At 44.7% G+C, this 22,593-nt stretch overlaps 1 protein-coding gene, 1 long non-coding RNA gene and 1 other non-coding gene across 3 annotated transcripts; 2 read left to right on the top strand and 1 right to left on the bottom strand.

The window, feature by feature from the left end:
- The first annotated feature begins 144 nt into the window (after positions 1-144).
- Positions 145-1,953, top strand: LOC135370704 (uncharacterized). The gene is made up of 3 exons (XR_010415432.1): positions 145-386; positions 1,609-1,732; positions 1,821-1,953. It is a non-coding gene; the product is annotated as an uncharacterized LOC135370704 (long non-coding RNA).
- A 1,088-nt stretch (positions 1,954-3,041) lies between these two features.
- Positions 3,042-22,389, top strand: LOC135370689 (DIS3-like exonuclease 2). The gene is made up of 24 exons (XM_064604484.1): positions 3,042-3,166; positions 4,190-4,440; positions 5,186-5,472; positions 5,789-5,898; positions 5,995-6,056; positions 6,995-7,057; positions 7,130-7,183; positions 9,878-9,979; positions 10,039-10,416; positions 11,740-12,738; positions 13,456-13,603; positions 13,777-13,864; positions 13,938-14,082; positions 14,977-15,195; positions 15,784-15,960; positions 16,620-16,861; positions 17,124-17,307; positions 17,409-17,495; positions 17,588-17,735; positions 17,860-17,990; positions 20,377-20,481; positions 21,356-21,523; positions 21,616-21,659; positions 22,210-22,389. The coding sequence occupies exons 2-24, from the start codon at positions 4,216-4,218 to the stop codon at positions 22,238-22,240; spliced, it is 4,197 nt and encodes a 1,398-aa protein (XP_064460554.1). The 5' UTR covers positions 3,042-3,166; positions 4,190-4,215; the 3' UTR covers positions 22,241-22,389.
- Trnaa-ggc (transfer RNA alanine (anticodon GGC)) lies at positions 4,801-4,873 on the bottom strand. The gene has a single exon. It is a non-coding gene; the product is annotated as a tRNA-Ala (tRNA).
- Positions 22,390-22,593: the final 204 nt, after the last annotated feature.

Here is a 22,593-nt window from a genome sequence, read left to right as displayed (position 1 = left end):
GGCTCTCACACATTCCGACACCTCTGTTTCACAACAGCACACGTGATGATTGTTATGCCTCTCTACTCTCTTTTGGGACCCAACTCGGGGCAGTTTCCATACTTCATGCTCGTTTCATTAGTACTGAGAGACAACCTAAAGTGCTGTGCGCGCCGTTCAAATGAAGCCGTCATGATTGCTTGAAGGATTTATGTGCTGTAAGCGCGGCGGGCGCTTTCTGCCGATCAAGCGCAGCCTTGGTGTTATTATGGCTTCACATCTCGGATTATTTGGACTCTCTGGCGACGTGTTCTGTCTTATCATGTTGTGCTCTACGGCTGTTGATTGTGTACCCTCGGAGAGTACCTACGTTAGGTATCGAAAACGTGAATATCTGGGGCTCAAGGGTGAGTTTTTCTATGTCAGCGGTTCCATCTTTCGTACATGTGGTAGTACTGTTTGTACATTGCATTGTTTGTCGACGGCTGCAGGAGTACAATCACATTGGGAGATGATTGACCCTTACCCTACACAATACGCTTTCAAAATAGTACTTCACCGCACAGCATGCTCAAAGCTGACCAGGCATTCAGAGTGATAGCGTTTTGTCTTTTGAGTCATAAGAACAGCATGCGTACTTCTTGACTGTATAGCGCTTTGCATATACGCACTTTGCATGCACCTTTGTGGAATGAGTTTGTTTATTTACTTACTTAACGTTACATAGAAGACCTTGCCGAAGGGTCAATAGCAAGTGCTAGTAGAAACACCCACGACACGTAATAAAAAAAAAGGAATTCCCAATCAGACAATCACAATTCCCTTTCCCGATCCCACTATAATTGTGGGAATTCATGCGAAGATTTCTCACCTGAATAGTCCAAACAAAATCCCATGCCTATGCGATCCTGCGTTCGAAAGGTATCCGCTATGCAAGTAGGCCAGTTGTCCGCGCACCTCTTGAGTTTCCCTCTCTTCCCTATTGTTCATGGAGCGACCTCATTGGTCCTACTCCCAAATAACCGGGCGCCATTGCAATGTTGAAGCGCACGTCTCTTCTGTGGACCCATGCTGGCCACCGAATGCTCTTTTATTGCTGCCTCGTGAGTGGACAGACAGACACTCGCAGGGAGAGGGGGGGATATGTTTAATGCGCAGGGAGAGGGTAAAGTTGGTAAAGTTAGGAGAAACCACGTGACGAAGTGTCTGTCCACTCACAAGGCAGCATGAAGGGGAATTCATAGACCAGCATGTATGTCTGCGTGGGTCCACAGAAGACACCGCGCCCCTTACATGGGAGCGTGATCAATAAGGTTGCTCCACGGGCAACAGGGGAGAGAGGAAAACTGGAGAGCTGCGCAAACAGCTGACCTACGTGCATGGGGAAGAGGTATTATCGTAGAAAACGGCGCGCGCACTTCTTCATGGGACGGCGCGAAGCGTACCTGTTCCCATGGTAACTGCCTGGTCCTCCGCGAGAAAATTCCCCATTTGGCGCCGCACTCAGCCTGTCGAGCTTTGGAAAGCGCGTTTTTGTAAATCTTATTACGAAAGTGGCTGCGTGAAACATACGCAGTCAAACATGCTTTCCCAAACCCTTCAATCGAAATCTCGTCTTGCTTCCATTAGATGTGTACTGTCCCAGCAACAGTCTACAAGCGTCATCGGAGTGGGCGGAATTCTTTGGCGAAGGCTGCGAAGGCCGAAAGTGTCTTCGATCTTCAGGCGGTGTCACCAGCGTCGCCTTCTTCCGGTACTTACAATTTTTTTGCCGCGAAGCTATAAGCTATGTTCTCTCGCATTTATGCCATCATTGTTTCGTTCTCTTTTATTCTGTTCAGGTGCAGGAAAGGCGTTGAGCGTCGTACCCTTCGCTGCCGAGCTCCGGAAGAAACAGTGTTTCCTCAGTGTTGCCTACCATTATGCAATGACCCTTCATATACTGATGAATTATATATGTACTAGTTACCTATACATGCTTGTAGTATCTCGGTTGAAGACTGGACCAGTAGACCGCTCCAGAAAATTCCCTTGGTGGTGGTGGTGGTGGGTGGTGATTCCCTTCATGTTGCATTGCGGGTACTTTTGAGAAAAGGCGCCACCAATGGGGAAACTCGAAATTGCCGAAACGCCATTGTGGGTCAAATGTGGTGACCACTCCCTTCTCCAGAGCCTCTTTTCGATAGCACTGTGCTTGAGGAATCGAGGCATAGAGGAACTCTGGGGCACCAACACTAAAGAACAGAACTCCACCACATAACATGCTCTTATAACAACCATCCTGAATGACATCCATCGTTACTTCTTTTGTGACGTTTATTGGTAATTGCTACAAAAAGGCATACGCCACGCGCGCTTTCTACAAATCAGGAGCAAGGATCAGTGGTTTATCCAGAATCCCAAGCATGAAGGGGTGTTGGAAAAAATGGGGGGGAGAGGTCATTATTGTAGCTACGTCATTACAGCTTACCGACATGTGTCTAAAGCTGAAATCGCAAGGTGAAAAAGTTAGGGGGTGTCACTGAACAATTGAAGTGTTAGGGGGGTGTAGGGGGGGGTCTGGATAAATCACTGGAAATGATTCCCAGGATTTTCATCTATGGGGCGGGGTGACGCCCATATCTGCTGCTTTTGTGGCGTTTTTGGCCTTTCTGTGCTGTAATTTTTTTTTGGGGGGGTGCAAAATTTGGGGGTTGGGGGGTGCTGTGAAAATCCCTGCTCAGGAGTGATAACGGTATCATTCTCTGCGATGATTAGTTTTCAGAGCGTTCTGAAGGAGCACAGTCCTGATTAGTAAAAAGCGCAGATTTGTTGGCCATGGGGTCGTGTATCGGACTTCTACACAACGTGTGACACAACGCTGAACGTTCGTGTCACAAATAAAATGCAGCCAACAAATTGCCTCGCAAACGGGTTCACAGCTGCTATAGAGTGATACTTGACACGATCTCGAGCAGCGTCTCTTCCGAACACTGTTCTGCTTTCGCCTGCACGATTATGGATTTTCTGCGAGCGTCCGCATACTCGGTTACACTCGGTGGTGGAGCCGTCGTGGCGTCTGGCAAGTCCATCGACACAAACATCGGCAAGCGATGGCCGCCATTTAGTGCTGTTGGCTTCCGTCGAATAAGCGTAGAATAAGTTTCTGCACCTGGTTTTCGAGATCTCTTGCGGAAGGATTGCAAAGGTAAGCCTTTGCTATCTTTCGATTCGTCACTGAAGATCTGCGTGTGGTTTTTCAGTCTGTTTCGTTGGGTTTTGCACGCTGGCTCTTATGCGAAGATTGGCGGACAGGCTGGGTAACTTGTTATTGTTACGGCTTTGTGTAACTTGCACAATGTCAGGTGACATATCACACAACTGTTATCTACTACACACGTCCACGGCTTATGTGCGCAGCTGGGATGCAAGTGCTACAAAAGAAATGGTTATGTGTATGCTCATATCGGCATAGCCCCAGTAATCACACTCGGGTGTAAGCCGTGTAAGCAGCGCAAAGCCATTGTTTCCCTGATAAGGGGCGGCTTCGAGAAGTAGTGTGTTGAACTAAACCACCAAAGATCAGTTAGGTTGCCTACGCAATATAGGGTAGGCGTATGACCAGTTCCTTGTCTAATCTCTGTGATTTCGGAGAACTCTCTTATCTTGCACATTTTCCAAGCTCTGTAGACAGAGCTCTGGAAAGTGCATGTGATAACCCGCGAGCAAGACTACCTTACATGATAGACTCCATAGAATATCGAGTTATTCAGTGAGCACGCACAGAAACTGGTTGTTGTATAACTCAGGTATTTTCCCGGCACGCCCCCACAAATATCCTTAAAAAAGAAAAAGAAAAGAGTATAGAAGACAGCAGAAATCCCAAAATACCCCAAAAGCCAGCAAGGAGGCAAGGATTTTTTCAGCCCCCCTCCCTCAGCACTCCCTGGAAATTTTACCACCTCCAAGGCACCTGCAAAAAAAGAAAAAAAGAAAGAAATAGGCAGAGAAGCCCTAAAAGTCAGCAGAGACAGGTGAGACCAACGCAATCCTGTGCAAGACCCTGGTACACCTGTCGGGAAAATTCAATCAAAATCAAAATAAACAGCCTTGTCACGTACATCTTTTGAAATGATTCAGGTCCTTGTGCCCTTCACTAATTGAGTGATTAGATGCACAACTATGCTTCCATCACGTCAGTACTACTAATAGTATCTTCTCTTGTGTGCAGAGAGGTGAGGGCCACATGAGGAGCATATGGAGGACAGCACGGTTCCCCCAGGCAGCGAGTCTCAACGCGTGGCACACGTGAATCGCAGCTTAAATCACCTAAGTCTGGAGGGTGCCACCCCAAAGCGAAGAGGGGGCCAACAACAACAAAGGGGGACGGGATCTTCTCAGCCTCGCAGACAGTCAAAGAAGTCCAGTCCAGACGCTGCCTTCGACACCAAGCCCAGCCGCACATCTGGCAGGCACTCCAAGGTATTCGATCCGTGATACAGCTTCTTTTGCACGGGTGCATAAAGTCGAAAATTTAACGTGAGAAGATATACACATAAGACTGCTGAAGTGACGGAGTCAGCAATAAGGTAGCACTGTGAAAAGATTGTTACTTCATTTTATTTTGTTTTATTTTATTTATTTTCAAATACTACATGCCTCCATCTAGAGTCCTGGGTAGGAGCGGGGTGTACAGGAGTACAAAGCACAAACACACTACAAACAAAAACACTCAAATAAGCGCAACAATGTTACGTTATTAACATTGCTATTATGTAGTATGTTAACATCCCAGCAACAACATGAAGTTAACGATGAAAGATGAAAGTCACTGAAAAGGTTAGCTAGCTGTAGGACTCGAACCCACATCTTCTGGATTGCCGGTCCAGGGCTCTACCAATTGAGCTAAGCTAACACGCCTTCTCAGCGACTTCCAGGGTGCGTCATCTGAAGGGACAAACCAGCCACTCTCTCTCACTCATCCTCCTTTCACTCTTACATTTTTGCTCACTCATACACACATTCATACGACGGGATCGACGCAGGCGGCAACTGTTGAACGTGAAAGAACTGATGTTCTGAGGCTGGAACAACACAGAAGGGACAAATACATACAACATGAAGTGACTTGTGCGTTCTTTGCCATCTTGTTCCGCTATTCCACGAACGAGAGGTGCACTAGCTATGCTCACGAGCGAGTTCAACAGCAAGGGCAATGGTCTCGCAGGGGAAACACGTGCCACAGCTGCGGTCCTCTCTGCTTCCAAGCCCACAGGGCGCCCACACAGTGGGTGACCTTCAGTACCTGAGATCGCCTCCCAGACACGGAGCGCCTCCTCCTATTTCTGCCTCAGCATCCCGTATTCCAGTGCCCTCCAGCTCAAGTAGTAGTTCTTCAAGTGCTTGGACTCCGCCCGATCTTCGGAACAGGGCGTTCTCTGATCCGAGGCCACAGGTTGGCAACTTTTTGCCAGATGATGTGAGGTCGCGCCATGCTGGACATCGATGTACGAGGTTCGTGTACTGCGTCCTCATTTCCGTCCTCCTGTTTTGTCGAATCTTTTGCAGTTATGATACAATATACAATTAGGATTTGAACAGCGTAAGTGTCACAAAAAAGGCGTACGCCTTCCATTTTCAACAAATCAAGGCAGATAACGATATCATTCGAGATTATGGTTGTCTAGGAGCGTGCTGTGTGGTGAAGTTCATTTGTAAGAGCGTAGTAGCTCGACAGGAGGCAAATAATATTGCCAGCAGGGCTGTTCTACGTTCAACAGGATTTAGTACCGGTACACTACAGTGGGACACGCTCTTCTGTGTTTACTAGGTCTGGGTCTGAAAGCACATCAACACCCTCTGCGAGCTACAGAAGTGCGTACACACCTTCTAGCGTCCTATCGTCATTGGGAACGGGCCATTCAAATAGCCCAGTCTCTGGTAGGTGACCAGCTGTATTATGCTTCAACCAGGTGGTCATCACCCTCCTACTTGTTGCATGCTTGCTTATTTATTTATTAATTTATTTTCTTAAAGAAAGCACCGGTCTTTCACTGGCGACTTCACAGAAACAGAGGAACAAGAGTAGGAATGCAAAGGTAAGCAGTACAGCTACAACTTTACAAACGCATCTCGCCCCCCCCCCCCCCCCTTTTTTTTTGGGAAGTCGTCGGGACAGTTGGCTAAGTGTCGGCTACGTAGCCATTATGAGCAGCGAATCATTCTCAGTTATGTAGACCACTGTTGTTTGATGAATGGGAGGATTATTTCCTATGAGACATAGCCCCAAGCCCTTATAAATATGAAAAATAAAAATATAAAAAATATTAAAATTATTGTTCTGTCACATGTATAGCTCGTTGCTCTGGCTTTACAAGCAAGAAACTGTTGTACAGGGTGTTTTGTTTTTATTCGTTACGGAATTTTTATTTAAAAAAAAACTAGCAGAGCAAAATAGATGCCCTTTTCGCAGTTGAGTTATATGGCAGGGCGAACATTCTCTCGAAGAACGTATGTCACTATAAGATTATTAATTACCTAAAATTCATTAATTATCTCTTTAATTAGGGGATTTTGGTGTAAAAGCGATGTAGAACGGGAGAAATTCCTCGTTGAAAGCCATTCTATGTTTTAAAAAAAAAACTTTAAACGCGCACGTGTGCTGAAATATCAATCACTGAACTTCGCTATGCAAATGAGCCGAAACAAGAACTACGCACTTTCATCGAGGAATATCTCCCATTGTGTTATCTCGCTTTTACACGAAATCCCATAATTAAAGAGTTAATTTGAGATTTTCAGGTAATTAGTGATCTTGTAGCTATATACTCTTCGAGAGAATGTTCGCCTGGCCATATAACTCAACTGCAAAAGCGACATCTATTTTGCTCTGCTAGTTTTTTTACAAAAATTCTGTAACAAGTAAAAAAAACACCCTGTATACTATGCTGCCAACATAAACTGCCTGTTTGCCGCTGCTCTGCGGCACCTCTCACACTGTTATCACTTCATTAATTACTTTTTTTTTCCTCTGCAGTACGATGCCTACATGCCCCTGTGTGAGGTGCAACATGCCTTAAAAAAGGGTGAAGTGCTTGAGGTAAATGCGTGCAGCTCTCTTATCTTGTCAAAATTCGTGAGCTTAGTCCTGACACAGCGTTTCTGTCTGCAGGGTGTCCTTCGCATCAACCCGCGGAACTACGAGGACTCCTTTATCAGTGCGCCGGTAATCCTCGGTAGTTCTCTCTTTCCATTTTTTTCCTTCCGTGGTGGAAGGGGGGACAGGCAAGAATGGACAGCACATTAGGCTCCTTCTTCGATGCTGGTTTTGGTTCATTTTTTATTTGCAACTTTTTTTTGCACACCACTGTATTTTTTTTCCCCTCCCCCTCTTTCTGGTCTTGCAGCATACATATTATGTGGTATATTCTTCTTCTACTGCGGTTGCACGTGAACCGTTTGTGTGATGAGAATGTGCTACTTGTGTAGAGTGCCTGCATCATGACTGGAATTTTTACTGGTAGCGCGATGCCACAGCTTCTTTTCTTTTCTTTTTTTCTGAAGTAAATTAGCTTGCTCGTTAATCATTGTTCCTTTCAAAGATCGTTGCTGTTTGTAATCTTTGTGAAGTTCTGCGACGGGATAGCGGAAAAACTTAGTACAGTACTATGCCAAATTGGGAGGAGTGCCTTTTTTTCCTCTGGTCATGATTTTATTGCAAGAAATTATTTAAAACCGAGATGCCTTTTTAGTACTTAATTGCTTACATCGTTAAGTGTTGCGCCGGTGGCGGTATGAAAAAGACTTCCTCAATGCGCACCTTCGAAAGGAAGCGTTGTTGCCGGCTCTGTCCTTTCTCAAAGAAGCTCAGTGCAGCGCATAGCCTGGACGTAAATCTTGCTCACCAATACTGTAGAACCTCAACGTAGTGAATATTTAGGGAAGCAAACCTGCGTGCAAACCGCAAATTTCTGATATAGTGTTAATTGAAATAATGAATGGGCCATTTTCATGGGACCTCATGGTGCATGCATACACCCCTGCCCTGCCTAGGGCCCCTCTCCTGCAAATTCTGCCTGAAAAGAAACCTACCATTTTGCCTTTACTGCTCCTTGAGCTAATTGATGTGCCAACTACTGTGTAAATGAATTCCCAGGCCAAGCCAACATTTTTGTTTTGCTTCCCTTTGGGAAGCTGGTTTATGCCACGTTTGTTCTTGGATACATGTACGAGTGTGACTGTATTTTGAGTTCAGAGGTACAGTGTTTCAGCTTGTGTTGTATGTGCTTTGTGTGTGCAAACAGCTTTATATACATATGTTCCGTTTCCTTTATTATCTGGTAGAGTTTTGCCCTTTCTATCTGTCCTGGTTCTGCATGAGCCAAACGAAGGCATTTTCTTTTCAAACTTGATTTGATTTCTTTTCAAGCCTGATTTAGACGGTAGAAGGATGCTGTGAATCAGTAGCGCAATCGGTGCAGAGCAGTATCCGTACCTCACCGTAGATAATAGACACTTACGAAAGCTGCTGTTGCCATCGTGCCTGGCCATCACGCCTTCTGAAGCGTTGTGTTTCATGTCGCCTTCACGCATGTGGCATTCCATTAGACTGTTCTAAACTTACAGGGTTACTCCGCAAGCCTTGAGAGGCAGTGTACTTCTGTTAAGCTTTCTTGCGACAATTGCGCAGTAGGGGCTCCGGTACGAGCGTGGCACTTTTAGATGTAGTCACAAAGTGCAAGTGGCAGGTGTAACTTCAAGCTATGATTGGGGCATGACTTTTTCGGGGTAAACCCGTACCTGCGAAACGAAATCTGTAAAATTCGGGTGTAACCCGAATCTACCCGAAAACATCCGGGTCGCGTGGCACGCTCATAAGCGTGCGTTAAAATAAAATTTGATAACATTGCTAAACATTAGTTCCATGTTAAGACAAATTTTTATTAAACAAAAAAAATCACCCGAATACACCCGAATTTTCAAATGAAAAATATCACCCGATATTTACCAATCGAATTTGGCCAAAAATAAAACCCGAAAAAGTCAGGCGCTAGCTATGATTAATGCGGGTATGACTTCGAGCTGCACTTGGCTTGCAAAGGTAATCACAAAACAAAATGGAAGTTGTCCCCTACCAGTACACTGGACAGTTCATTCAGGGGTGGTCGCACCCATTCTAGTTGATTCCAAAACTGTGGTGTCATTGTACTCCTCATTGATCACTGACCACAGTATCGAAAATCCCAGGTGAAATATTGACGTATGACAAGCACGTCGAGCAGACGGCGGATGTTGAGAGTAAGCTGGAATTCCCTCTCTGGAAAAAGGCAAAGAATGTCATTCTCACCGCCAAGGTTTTGCACCAATCCAAGCACGACCTTGAGAAAAGGGTTGCTGCAGCCGCGCGAAGCATAAGAACTCGCGGAAACAAAGCTTCTGTGCGCCATCCTCTCACTCTTCCTGTCTGGGAGGGACGTCGCACTGATGATGTTGCTGCCGGAGCATCCATTGCTGTGGAATCAGTGCTGAGTCCTTTTATTTAATATCTAAGCACTTTTCGGACGAAAAAAATTGCCAAGTAGATTGTCGGCCGACGCTGAACATGGATGAACACTAGAGGCTGCAGTATTCCGGAAATATTTTTTTCTAAATTTGGTGGGTAAAAATTGGGTGCTCTAAATTTATGCGAATTCGGGTGGAAAAACTTCCAGTATGCATAATCCTGGAGACTATGTGTTTTTCTCGGCTTATTGTACATTGCTTATCGTACAAGAAGAATATGCCAAAATGCGAACGTGAACTACAGTATTTCATGTAGAGTTATATTGGAATCTTCACGCACACATATTGCAAGCAGTTTTGGAGGGGTGACTTCCTGGAAATCGTATTCATCGGCTGTTTGAAAACGCAATTGTTGCAGGACAGTCAGATGGACATATATGTTGGCGGACTACATGACCGGAACCGTGCTCTCAACGGGGATGTGGTTGCAGTTTTAGTGAAGCCCCAGTCTCAGTGGAAGGTGAGTACGTCAACGTACAATGAGGAGACGGCTCAAACTTTGTCACTTGTTCCGTTCAGATTCACTGGGACAAGATTCGCCAGTGGGAACAGCAGAGTCATCGCTCCATTCTCGAAGTTCTAGATCCAGACTGGGATGCGGCGTCTCTCACTCCAGCCTCTCAAGCGTCAAAGCGAGAGACACAACCCGTAAACGCGGATGAACCACAACAGAGTCCCGCCGACGGAAATGTGCAGTCGTCGACGAATTCAGCTGTAGATGAAGGCGCTTTTAGCTCGGTACCAGAGCTGGACAAAAATGATGAGGCAGAAGGGGACGGTTGTGGGCACCTGCAGGACGACGACGACTTTTTCTCCGATTCTCCGCCGTTGTCTCAAGGGTCCAACTGGGATGGGCTGTCCCACGTTCCTTTTGTACGCCCACCAGATACCATAGAGGTACCTATGCATCTTATCCTATATTTTTTTTAGTGCAGGTATTGACGGGTTCCAATGATCTCACGGATGCCTATGGCGCTTGTGCTGAAAGTGTAGTCGAACCTCGATATGACGAAGCTCACAGGGAACACGATTTCTTCCATTGTATCGAGCCTGACTAAACATGGCAGTGAATTGAGTTTGAGTTTTATTTGTTTATTTATTTATTTATTCATTTATTTTTGTTACGAGTCTTACATAATTTAGTTTTGGCAGAGAAGAAAATGACAGAAGTGTCGATCCACAAGGGGGAAAATCACAAACAAAAAGCAAAACACTGGAGTCTTTAATTAATACTACTATTAATACTACATGAGACTAAAATTGAATAAATGACCTGAAGAAGCGCAGGCTCTGCCCGAAAACTTGTACCTAATTAAATTTTAAGAAGTCTCCAATGTTTTTCTTTTTGTTTATAACTCAGTTTTATTAGATTTTTATCTTTTATTTTTGTTATTATTTATTTTATATAAATTATTTTATTATTAATTGAGTTTTTTATGTAGTTTAGTGATAATATAGTTTAGATAATAATTTTGGCAGGGACTACAAATTATTTTGCTCTAACACAAATTTCCTTGTGTACCGTTTCGTTATATTGAGGTTTAACTGTTATGCAACAACAACCAAGAAACGTACCTAAAACACTTTTGTGATATTGCACGAATATGTAGATGGGCAAACGAGCTGAGGTGAGCTCCGTCTAGGGACAAACACAACACATAGAGCCTTCAAAAGCCTAGGGGACAGTGTCAACAAGTAATTCACGAAAGAAAAAGCTAATGAGTGGCAGTGCCAGCGTGAACATAGGGGAAGTGTCACACGTATGGGTGGCTGCGATAGCTAAATGGATTCTGTACTCTGCAAATTTCATGTCAGGTCAGACCAGTGAAGTCCCATCGGGAGTGTGAAACTTTTATTCTTTTTATATATATTTGAACGCTTATTGTATGGAATGGTCACTGGTGGAAAAGCTAATAAATTTGGCCAAGTAGTTTTTGTGCAAAAAATAAAAAATCAGACTTGTCTAGCTGTGAACCCAGGGAGGTTGAGACTCGCTGTTTTTGCACCCGCGCGTCTCCTGCGTCTCTGAAGATATTCTGGGTAATCTTTTCTTACTAAAGTAGCAATGAAGCTCCCTCAGGCATTTCGAATGCAGGCGTCACATTCAGTGTAACGCGACTTGCGTTCCATTTAGCTCGCACATAATACTGGGAAAAAATAAGGTTAAATATCGAAGCTTTCAGGTATCGATCTCTCACGCGTGCTCTCTTAACGCCGCAGGTTCTCGGAATTGAGCGGCTTTTAGGGCAGGTACAGGAATACGTGGAGAAACAGAAGAAGGGCCATCGTTCCAAATCGTCACAGACTAAAGTTTCCATGCCGTGCTCTCTGGAAGCCACCCTCACTCCCATTCCGCCATCCGGCGCACACTACAACTTCGGCACCGGCGATGAAGTATCTCCGCCTCGGCCGGAAGAGAAAGTCGCCCCTCGACCGCAGGACGACGACCCGTCCTGCGACCCCTGGGCCCTGCACGACGACAATGACACCACCGTGGTGTTCTCTCCGGAGGAACTCCTCGAAGTTCCGGAGGAAGAACTGGAAGCGTGCAGAAGGAATGCGGGCCAATGGGTCGTCGCGCCGGACGAACTCACCGGCGAGGAAGATTGGAACGACCAATCGCAGAGCGACAACGAGAGTGGCGGAAGCCTGATACTGGAGCAGCACATAGAGGACATGGAATTCCTGCGGGCGGCGCAGGACGCTCGGAACAACAACGTCGAAGAGGACGTTCTGTTGGTGCCGGACGTTGTTCACGTTGATCCTGTGGGTCAGGATCCTCCGCAGAGTACTGTTTGTGAAGGTGCGGGGCTAGAACGTAATCGCGTTTCGAATTGTGCTCCGCCGACCGGCTCAACGTCGAGCCGCACGCAGGGACCCGTGTCGAAAGTGGACGGCAAGGTTGATTCCTCCGTAGATGTAAGTGGCAAGGATGCAAGTATCGTGGAGGACGTTCTAAACTCGCCTCCGCGCTGTTCGCTCGAGGCAAGAGACACAAGGAACAAGGGGAAGGCGTCTACGAAGAAGAAGAGAAAGAACAAAGGAAAGGAAGGAAAGAAAACGAAGGCGAAAAAGGAGCCAGATCCGGTGATGTCGGGGGCTTCGGCGTCCACAACGTCGACGGCACGGCTACGTGAACAGAGCAAGTACGAGCAGCTCTCCGTCGTAGACATCATGAGGCATCCATCGTGGAGGCACTTTGTGCAGAAGACGGGCAAGGTGAGACGACGACCTGCTGCATTATAGAGGCCATGTCGTTTGTAACCCTAATCAGTGACCACAGTTCGGAGGCTATAGCAGCGAGGGTGGCGGCTCTTAGAACGTGTTAAAAATATACGGTTAAAAAATGTTTGTTTTAAAATAAATTTCACAAATAACTTTGTTAAAAATAACAGGCACTCAATAACCCACTCATAAAACGTGGTTTAAAAATATATTGCTCATAAATGTGCCATTGAAAATAAATCGTCGAAGAATATACCACTAAAAATATATGGTTTCGAAATATCTTAAAAAGTGGGACGCGGCGAATGAACACGTGTCAGTGTATGCCTACGCAATGGATAACATGTTCGTATAATGGATGATTTATTTATTTACGGATTTATTTGTGTATTTTTATACATTCACGGAATATTGTAAACAGTGTAAAGCGGACTTCGCCTAGCACCAGAGTGTAATGAGGTGAAGCCGACTCGCAAAATGGAGCCATAAGATCAAAGGCAGTAACGTGAAGTGGGCTTCACCGAACTCTTGTATGCAATGAGGCGAAGCCCAGTTGCAGAATTGCGAAAACGATACCTCGCATCTGTACTATTCAAAAATTTCGAATACTGAAAATAGGTTGCGAATAGTGTCAGGTAATCGATTCGTATTCGACATTTCGAATATTCTCACAGCTCTAGTTCTTACAACTTGTTTTGCTCCACTTGCCAGGTGGTTCACATTCTGGAGTGCAAGAATTCCAGGGTAACAGCAGGACACTTGAAGCTGTTGAACGACAACAACCCCACATGGGTGCTGTTCTCTCCAAAGGATTCGCGGTTTCCACGCATGATGATTCCATCACAGGAGTGTCCACCAGGTAAATACTCTCGTGTTTAGTTATGCTGTCAAAATAGTGAAGTGTCCCAGTGTAGTTGCACACTACCTCCTACCTTTTGTGCAACTGCTCTGTATTATGGATTATTGATTGATTATGGATTATTTGATGGATTGTATTATGGATCTGTATTCTGTATCTGATCGTTCTTGCAGCGTTTTTCCACAGACCAGGAGACTACGCGGATACGCTGTTCTTGGCCGAGCTGACAGAATGGTTGCCGGAGTCGAACTTTGCTCGTGGGTATGTCTCCGTTTGCAGACGACGAAACTTGATCGACGTAGAATTCTCATGCAGTTAATGTGGTTAAATACAGGAGGTTAAGGAAGCTCCTGGGAAAGAGTGGAGACGTCAGCGTAGAAACAGAGGCCATATTGGAGTCGTACTCTGTTGATCACGGCGATTTTCCAGAAGATGTGTTTGGCGATCTTGACGTCAGTGAAAACTGGTCGGTGCCTGAGGTAATACTAACTATAAGACATGTCACATGCACAGCAGATACGGCTCAAACTCTTTAACTAATCACATAAATGCCTACCTACGGATTTGTTCTGAAATTGCTTCAGCGTAGTTCTACTGTTGAGGTACCCTGTTTTGGGAACTTTTAATTACCAATAAAAAATACTACACATATAGGAAGGAGCCACAAAGTAGATACGGAAAAAGAAAAAAAAAAAAAACACCATGCATGTATTGATATTGGTTAAGTGATTGTGTATGCATCGCTACAAAAAACGGGATAGTGTACAAGGTAATGTAATGACAATGTGTTTGCAGTATGTTTAGGGCCCTGCGTTTTCAGGTTTTATGTTTTTTGAAAATCAGGGGTAAAAATCCAGTGTTATTTCAGGGGCTGTAAAACTGGGCAAAATCGGGCAGTATCGGGTGGAAATTTAAAAAAGAAAAAAAGCGGCGCTTCTCACGTTTTACAGTCCTCCAGTGCCAGTATTAGTGGCTGAATTTGCACTTTGCCAGTTAAGTTTTCTGTTGTTGTTTTTTTTTTGGGGGGGGGGGGGGGAGGGAGGGGGTTTACCCTAAGTGCCAATAATGCCAATCGGAGGGGGGGGTAAAAATGGGTTTTTACCGGGTTTTTCCCTAAAACACACGGCCATGACTATGCTACAATAAATGTTTACAATACAAGAGAGGGCCTTGCCATAGGCCCTGAGGTATGAAGGCCGTGCCCTCATGCATTAAACTCTTGTGCCCCCGTAACTCTAACAAGAAGAAACTCAAATGCCACACATCCGCACTTACTCGCTTTATTTACAAGCAGTACTTACACTTTAGTAGGCAGTACTTACGCTATATAAGCATGCTGCCCATTTGTGAAGTATACATCATTATTCCTGCAGAGCGAGGTCGCCAACCGGAGAGACTTCAGGGACCAGTTAGTCTTCACAATCGACCCCAAGACGGCTCGTGATCTGGACGATGCCATGTCATGCCGTAGAGTGGGAGATCTATGGGAAATCGGTGTACACATTGCAGACGTGACGTATTTTGTCAAGGAGGGAACCTGTCTTGACAACATTGCCAAGAGGAGGGCCACTAGTGTCTACCTTGTTCAAATGGTAAGCTGCCACATGACTCATGAATTTTTCTGAATTTTTCGGGTTAAACCAACACCACCTAGATACAAAAAGCCTGCTTACTCGTCGCCGTGACGTAACAACTAAGAGTCAACCAATGAGGATCGCGTTTTCAACGGCCGTAGCCAATCGCGCACGTGCTTTCAGACGTCATAGCCATGGAGACGAGCCACCGTCAGCCGCATGGGCAGCCACTGTCGTCTGCAAGCAGCGAACGTCCCTGCATACTAAATGGGAATCAAAATGAAGCACAAAACCGTCTCAAATGTTTTCTCAAGACTGGTTTTCTGGAAAGCATGTTTCACTTTTAGTCTATAGGTACAACTTTGCGAAGTTAGCTGTCTTGATTTGCGAGTTCTTGAATTCTCTGAATGGCGAATCGTTGCAGCAGACAAATTCTGACTAAATATGTCCACGTAGAAAAGGAGGGAGAGGAGGCATTAAGCAGGCCTTCTGTACCTAGGTGGCGTTGGTTAAACCAAATTCCGCCCGACTGTTCCCTCCCGAATCGGTGCTGACTGCGAGGGCAGGAAATTCTTAGTGGTGTTTCTGCCTTGTACCCTCGTGCAGGTTGTGCCAATGTTGCCACGTTTGCTGTGTGACCACCTGTGCAGCTTGCATCCTGGCGAGGACAAGCTGACCTTTTCGGTCGTGTGGAAGATGACGGACGAAGGCAGGATAGTCGAAGAATGGTTTGGTCGCTCCGTCATTCGGTCCTGCTGCAAGCTCAGCTACGAACATGCTCAGGTCAGGACAGAACGCACTTAGAGTTCTTTGTTTTCGGGTTAAACCCGATTTTTCGCGATCGTTCTGAACAAGTTTTCAAGAATTTGGGTAAAACCCGAATCTATCTACCCAAAATCCTTGCGGTCCTTCAACTTGTCATTCTAGGTAAAGTCGTCGGAAAAGTGAATCATAATATCAGCAAAGAGAGCTATATTTGGGACAACCTATTTGTCCTCCTTTTATAATCTCCTCCTCGGCAAGTGTTTGAATACCGCAGTCATTCACTGACCCAGTTCCAAGCGGAAATATAAAGATTATTGTTTCTCGAACCAGTGTCACCGCTGTGGCTTGTTTCACATGCCTTTCGTTTCACCCGAAAATTCCCCGATGACATATCAAACAGAGATCGTAGCAAAATTTCTCCCTCGCCCGATTTCTCTCCGAATTCTCATGCGTGAATAGCACCCAATTTTCCCCCCAAATTTGAAAAATCGTAAAACCCGATAAACACACTTTATTAGGATTTCATCAGACATGAAGTGTTACGCAAATAGGGGATTTCAGGAAGGTTGAAGCAACCAGCAGTTTGAAACTGCGACATCCATGGCTTTGTGTCACAAGGGAACATCGTCACACCGTGAAGGTTTACGCACGTTGTTCCACGCATACGTGTGTTACAGGCCATGTTGGACCGTCCTGACGAGGGATGCTCACTGAACGGCCTGCCCCCTATTCACGACAACCACTCCGGTGAAGAGCTCACCAAGGCTGTCTGCACGCTGCACCGCATGGCAACGCTGCTGCGCAAGCGGCGGTTTGAAAATGGAGCACTGCGCCTGGATCAGCTGAAAGTGGTGTTTGCCTTGAACGAAAATTGTTACCCCGTGGGATTCTCAATCTATGAACACACGGAGAGTCATCAGTAAGTGTAATTCGTGGTTATTTTTTCGCATAACTGTCCATCTTGAATGCTTCAAGTTTCATATTGCCTACATTACAAAATAAGGCACCTTCTCAGTTTACGTGGAAGATATGCATGTTTATAATTTCAATGTTTACTTAGGCTTATATAAGGCTAATATATATATTCTTGTACTCTAGTAGTATAAATAAATAAATAAGAGTTCACGTCCTCAGTTTTGCATGGAATGTGCACATTTTTATACCTTCAATCTTCGCTTTAGGCTTATAGAAGAGTTCATGTTGCTGGCCAACATGGCGGTTGCGCACAAGTTGTACAAGACGTATCCAGATAAAGCATTTCTGCGTTGCCATCCAAGCCCAGACGATGCACAGTTGTACGAGGTGGTAACAATGTGCGCAGCGCACGGTATCCACTTAGATGTTGCGTCAGCTGGAGCATTACAGGTATGCCCACAAAATATGCATCAAAATATGCATCATGCTCGTATTACAAAGCCGAGGTCGAGATAAAAGCTCCTGATTATTCTAATTTACGTGCTCTGCAGGAAAGCTTGAGGAAAGTAACCCTGGAGGGTGACGGTTCAAGAGCAGTAGTCTGCGTCCTGACAAATCTTCTCTCGAAGCCCATGAAGGTGCGCGGTCGGATCGGCACTTCTTTCGTGTGCCTTTCTGCCGTCCTGACTTGAGTTTGCCGGCTAACGTTCGATATTTTTATATGTTGCAGATGGCCCAGTATTTTTGCTCCGGCACACGGGACGACCCAGAACTGTACGCTCATTATGCCTTGAATGTGCCGTTGTACACGCATTTTACGTCGCCTATTCGTCGTTACGCCGATATCATGGTTCACAGGCAACTTGCGGCAGCTGTGGGTCAGTGTTAGCTGTGTGACTCTCACCTGTTTCCGATTCTACGCTCGAAATGTTAGCCACTGTAGATTTTCTGTAGGGAATACTCGTTTTGTCGCTTGACGTCGTGTGCTGTCTTCACCCGCAGCAAAGGCACCTCTGCCCCTGTGCAGTCCGAAAGAGCTTCAGAAGGTGGCCAGCCATTGCAATGACAAGAAGACCAATGGACGTCTTGCTGGAGAACTGAGTACAGAGCTCTTCCTCTACATTTTTATTAAGGTAACTACAGGAGAAGTAGGTTGTCATTTCAGGTTTCACAGGTTTACAATGGTGTGAATTAAGCAATCATTACACATTTTGGTCATATCATAAATAAAAATATGAGACGGGGTCTCTCCCTCCTCAAACTCTGCCAACTGATCACCATTTGTTCGCAGCTTTCATGGCTTTTTTTTTTTTTTTTTTCAAACATTGTCTCACAGAACCAAAACCAAAAGTGAAGCGAAATCTGATCCCATGCATTTTTTTAACGGTCCGTCTAGCTCAAAGGCTACCACATCCTCTTGTGTCCGCTTCACGTTCATGTCACCACGTACAGGTGGAGCTGCTTACAACAATGCGGCATGCTCGCATCGTGCACTAATCTATCAAGGCACAGATAAGATGACATAGATGCGGTAAACCTGGTTGATGAGAATATTGGAAATTTCAAGTACGAATCGAGTACCTCCGAAGTTCGATTCGTATGTGTATTCAAAAATTTATATTTGAACTTGTCGAATTTTATGGTCTTCAGTTTGCCTCATGAGAACAACACATTGAGCAGTAGAACAATGGTTGCTGTTGAAAAAAGCAAGACAGCGGCAGGATTTGAACCAGGCACCTCTTGATTGCCAGTCAAGTGTCCTACCAATCGGGTCATGCTGGCGTCTGCTTTCCAACGGAAAAACACATTGTTTCATTGTAAAAATAACGTTACTGTATGTACATGTACAGATAAGCATGTATGCCTTGTATTAAGCCAATACAATAATCCATATTCCTCATTAACGCTTTTCAAGGGCCTGTCCCGGGGCATTTTTCTAAGGACCAGCAGCATACAACTGTGATCATGTTAGATTACCCGGGCTTAATTGTTACGTCTAGAAGCCTTTATCCCATGACGTGGTATTTGAAATTCGGTTTGATTTTCTAAGGGCAATTTTGCAGATATTATTCGTTTTCGAAAATTTCAATATATTTGCGCACCTCTAGATCCACAAAGAAAATAGCCAGAGTTTGAGCATCAAACACACACACACAAAAAAAAGAGACACAGATGAGAGCTATCAGGGCACCCTATTCTTGACGTCAAAAGCAGAATGCAAGCAAGCTGGTGTAATCTTGGCAGAGGCAACACGACCTTGAGTCTGAGGGCAACGATGAGACTGGGCGGACGAAAGAACATAGGTGGCCTCTGCCAACCCTATTTTTGTGTGCGTTGTGCCAGCTGCACGCATAATAACTACTTAAAAATGCATATAACCCTCGAAATAGATTGACTTTGAGTACGAGGACTCACAGTGAGTTGTCTGAAGTCAAATGCTCCTGTGAGACATATTTATCAGTGATGGCCACTAACTACTTCTACAGTAGTTTAACTATAACTACTAACTACTTTGTGATTGAGTAGTTTAACTAGTAGTACAACTACTTTTCAGGGGAGTAGTTAAAACTACTTTTTTAACTACTGCAATGTCGTTTAGCTACATCCATAACTACCTAACGTTGTCCACCAACACCAATCCCTTGTAGTGTTCTCGGACACCTAAATATGAATCACAAGCAATAATAAGCTTTGGCTCAAGCCATTGCTACGATCGTCAAATACGAAGCTTGCGGCGGGATTCTTTCTGTGCCTACGCGATAAAGTAAGTTGCAGAATTATTTCACAGCAAATGAGGCTTCACTAGACAAGCATTAAAAGTGAAGATTTAGTACATATGCGCGACACAATTGCTCTGCACTTCCGTGCTCATCCAACAAGTAGCTCAAGGCAAAAGTCGGAAGCACAATCGTGCCGTAAAGCTTGTGACAAAATCGGAAGTAGTTGGCGCCTTCAGTAACCTAACTACTGCAGTTAACTACTTAAAATAGTAGTTTAACTAGTAGTTGCCACTACATTTTTGCAAGTAGTTGATAACTACTTTTTAACTACAATCAGGTAGTTTAACTACATGTAGTTATCTACTGGCCATCACTGATATTTATGTATCTCAGTTATGCCAGGGAGCATGTGATGATAAGAAACAGTCGGCATGCAAAGGTGTTGTTTTGTAATCACAGAGTTGTTGCCAGGCGGCCGTGGGATGGTGCCGCAGAAATCGCATTTTCCGCAGTGCAGCGAAGCTATACTGCATGGTTGCCTGCCTGTGACACATCCACAGTGACAGTGTTTTCTGTCTGCACCATGTGACCCTTTTTGTTTTGTAACATGCAAATTTAGGATTGTTAGGCACAGTAAAAGACTTGGTTCAAAGTAGCACGATGGAAAAGACAAAAAAAAAAAAAGCCACAGTCCTGTTATCGATAAGTGTACCATGACACATAAGATGTGTTGACACAGTCGGAAAAAAAAAAGAAGAAATCGTTTCCAATTTTCTAATTGTTCTTTTGTCATTTCTAGGAATGCAAGAAGTTTGAAGATAGGGCCATGGTAACTGGTGTCCTAGAACATGCATTTGATGTCCTCTCATTGAGCCTAGGCATCATCAAAAGGGTTTACTGTGATGTGAGTTTCTCGTTTGCGTTTCTCAGTGTAACAGAACAGTATTTTCGGTTCAAAAAGGGGGGATCCTCATGGTTAACCACACATACCAGTGTAAGGCATGGAAGGCACAATGAAACTAAAATGTGACATCTCAAGCTTTGCACACAGAGCCTTGTGTTTTAAGTAAAACCAGTAAAGCTCATTCTTACCCTCAGATTTGCATCATCATCATCATCATCATCAGGGTACAACCCAGAAAGAAAAAAAATGTTCAAAATTCAAATTCAGTGACCAGTACAAGCACTGAAGGATGCTAAGCACATTTCAACCCAGTTTTGCCTATCTTTTATCCTACCTGATAGCGCCTGAAACAGAACCTGATTTTTGTTGCCCAATTTTCAAAAACAAACCCGAAGACACTAAGGGTCTGTACACACACTGTGCACTGACGGACCCCATGGAAACACTTACTCTCGGTACTCCGGATCATCGTCGTCATCGTGAATTTTTTTTTAAACCATAAGATGACGTAGACCTAGACAGTCTGGACTTACAAGTTCTCATTCAGTGATACGATAAAAAAACTCAGTATACTACTATAGTCAGTGACAACATAAATCATACATTCGGCCCTGCCCCCACACAAGAATCGCTCTGTGCGCGCGAATGGAGTGCAGCGCGGCCAAGTGGAAACTGGGGGGAGAGAGAGAGAGCCGGCACTACATTGGCTACAAGGCTGGTAGCCAATCGCAGGAGCCTTCCACGGATGAGTGGGCGGTCCCAATCGTAGGACTTAAGTGGTCACTCATCATAGGTGGAAATTGGAGAGAGGAGGCTCGCAATTAGAATTACGTCACAGGCACCTGCTTGAAGGTATGTTAACTTTTCTTTGCAGAAACTTGGAACGAAAAGCTTTTCTCACCGTAAAGAAGACGGAAAGAATTTTATAGAACTTCGCTACCAGTCCGTCAAAGGTGATGCCGAAGACGTGGTTGACGTTATCACTGCCTTCAGGGTCGTCGACATTGTGATTGTCACCCTTCCTGAAGTGCTGAAGTATCAGGTAGGCAGCGTGTTGCCTCGTTTAGATCGAAACTGTAACGTCTTGACAGAATCTCGGACGACAGCAGTGTGTTTACGTGTTCATAATTTCAGGTCACTGTAAAGCCACCTCCTGCGACTGTACCTGTTGAACCTGTGTGAGTATGTTGGTTCTCATTTTTGTGGGGGCTCAGTTCAGTTCAGTTTATTTCGGCAGATTACACATAACATACATGCAAAAGCTGGGAACTTCGTGAGGTTACTATGTTGTGGCTTTTTGTTCTTGTTCCCAACAGTATCTTTCACCTTTGTATGTAGAGATATCTGTATGAATTCAGGAAGATGCTGAAATAAAAATTAATATGGACAGCAGGGCAAGGGATTGTTCTGGATGTGAATGGGTGGAGTCTCGTGTTTTGGGATTAAACCAGTTAAAACCTGTTTTTACCAGGCATGTTGGATGTGGTTAGCACACAAACTTTAGTCCCACGTAAAGTGCCCGCAGAACATCTTCTAAATGCTGCCTCGTGAGGAAGTACTTGCAGAAGTTGAGTATTTGTAAACTTGTTCCCAGTAACAGACACACACAACCAAAAATAGATTTAATACAAGTTTTTATAAGGTCTTGTTTTTTGTTGCAACATGTTGCTTTCTGAGTGTAATTTCAGTGCAGGATCATTGACAAAATGCGGGTCTCTCTCATTCCAGGAAGAAGGGGAACATGAGAGAAAAAGTCTGAAAATGAGTGCTGCTGAAGATGGACTCTTTTACGCTTATTTATCTGGGATGCTGAATGCTACAGCTTCTGATTCGGCTACATAGAAATCATGCGGCTAGTGATTCACGCTCATAATTGTTAGTAAAAATAAAAAAATAAATTTAAAACAACTGCGTAATGATCATTACAACTGTAACGTGAACCATTTCACTGTGCCTATTCTTCCCGACAGCTAGGACGCCTGGCGGCAAAACGCCAAGAAACGTTCGTAAATGCTGACCTTTATTTATAAAGCGAACACTTTCGGCTGCTGTGATGTCCGGTAGCTCCCAATCAATGAAATAAATATTTTTGCTGCTTGCTCATGCTACTTT

The sequence above is a fragment of the Ornithodoros turicata genome, chromosome 10 (genome assembly GCF_037126465.1).
Source record: "Ornithodoros turicata isolate Travis chromosome 10, ASM3712646v1, whole genome shotgun sequence".
NCBI classification, from domain to species: Eukaryota; Metazoa; Arthropoda; class Arachnida; order Ixodida; family Argasidae; genus Ornithodoros; species Ornithodoros turicata.
This window is presented reverse-complemented; position numbering and strand designations above follow the sequence as displayed.

Coding starts and splice junctions, on each gene's coding strand:
- LOC135370689 (XM_064604484.1), top strand. CDS start 4,216: ATGGAGGACAGCACGGTTCCCCCAGGCAGCGAGTCTCAACGCGTGGCA. Junction 5,899..5,994: donor TTCAAATAGCCCAGTCTCTG/GTAGGTGACCAG, acceptor ATTTTCTTAAAG/AAAGCACCGGTCTTTCACTG. Junction 13,604..13,776: donor ATCACAGGAGTGTCCACCAG/GTAAATACTCTC, acceptor TCGTTCTTGCAG/CGTTTTTCCACAGACCAGGA.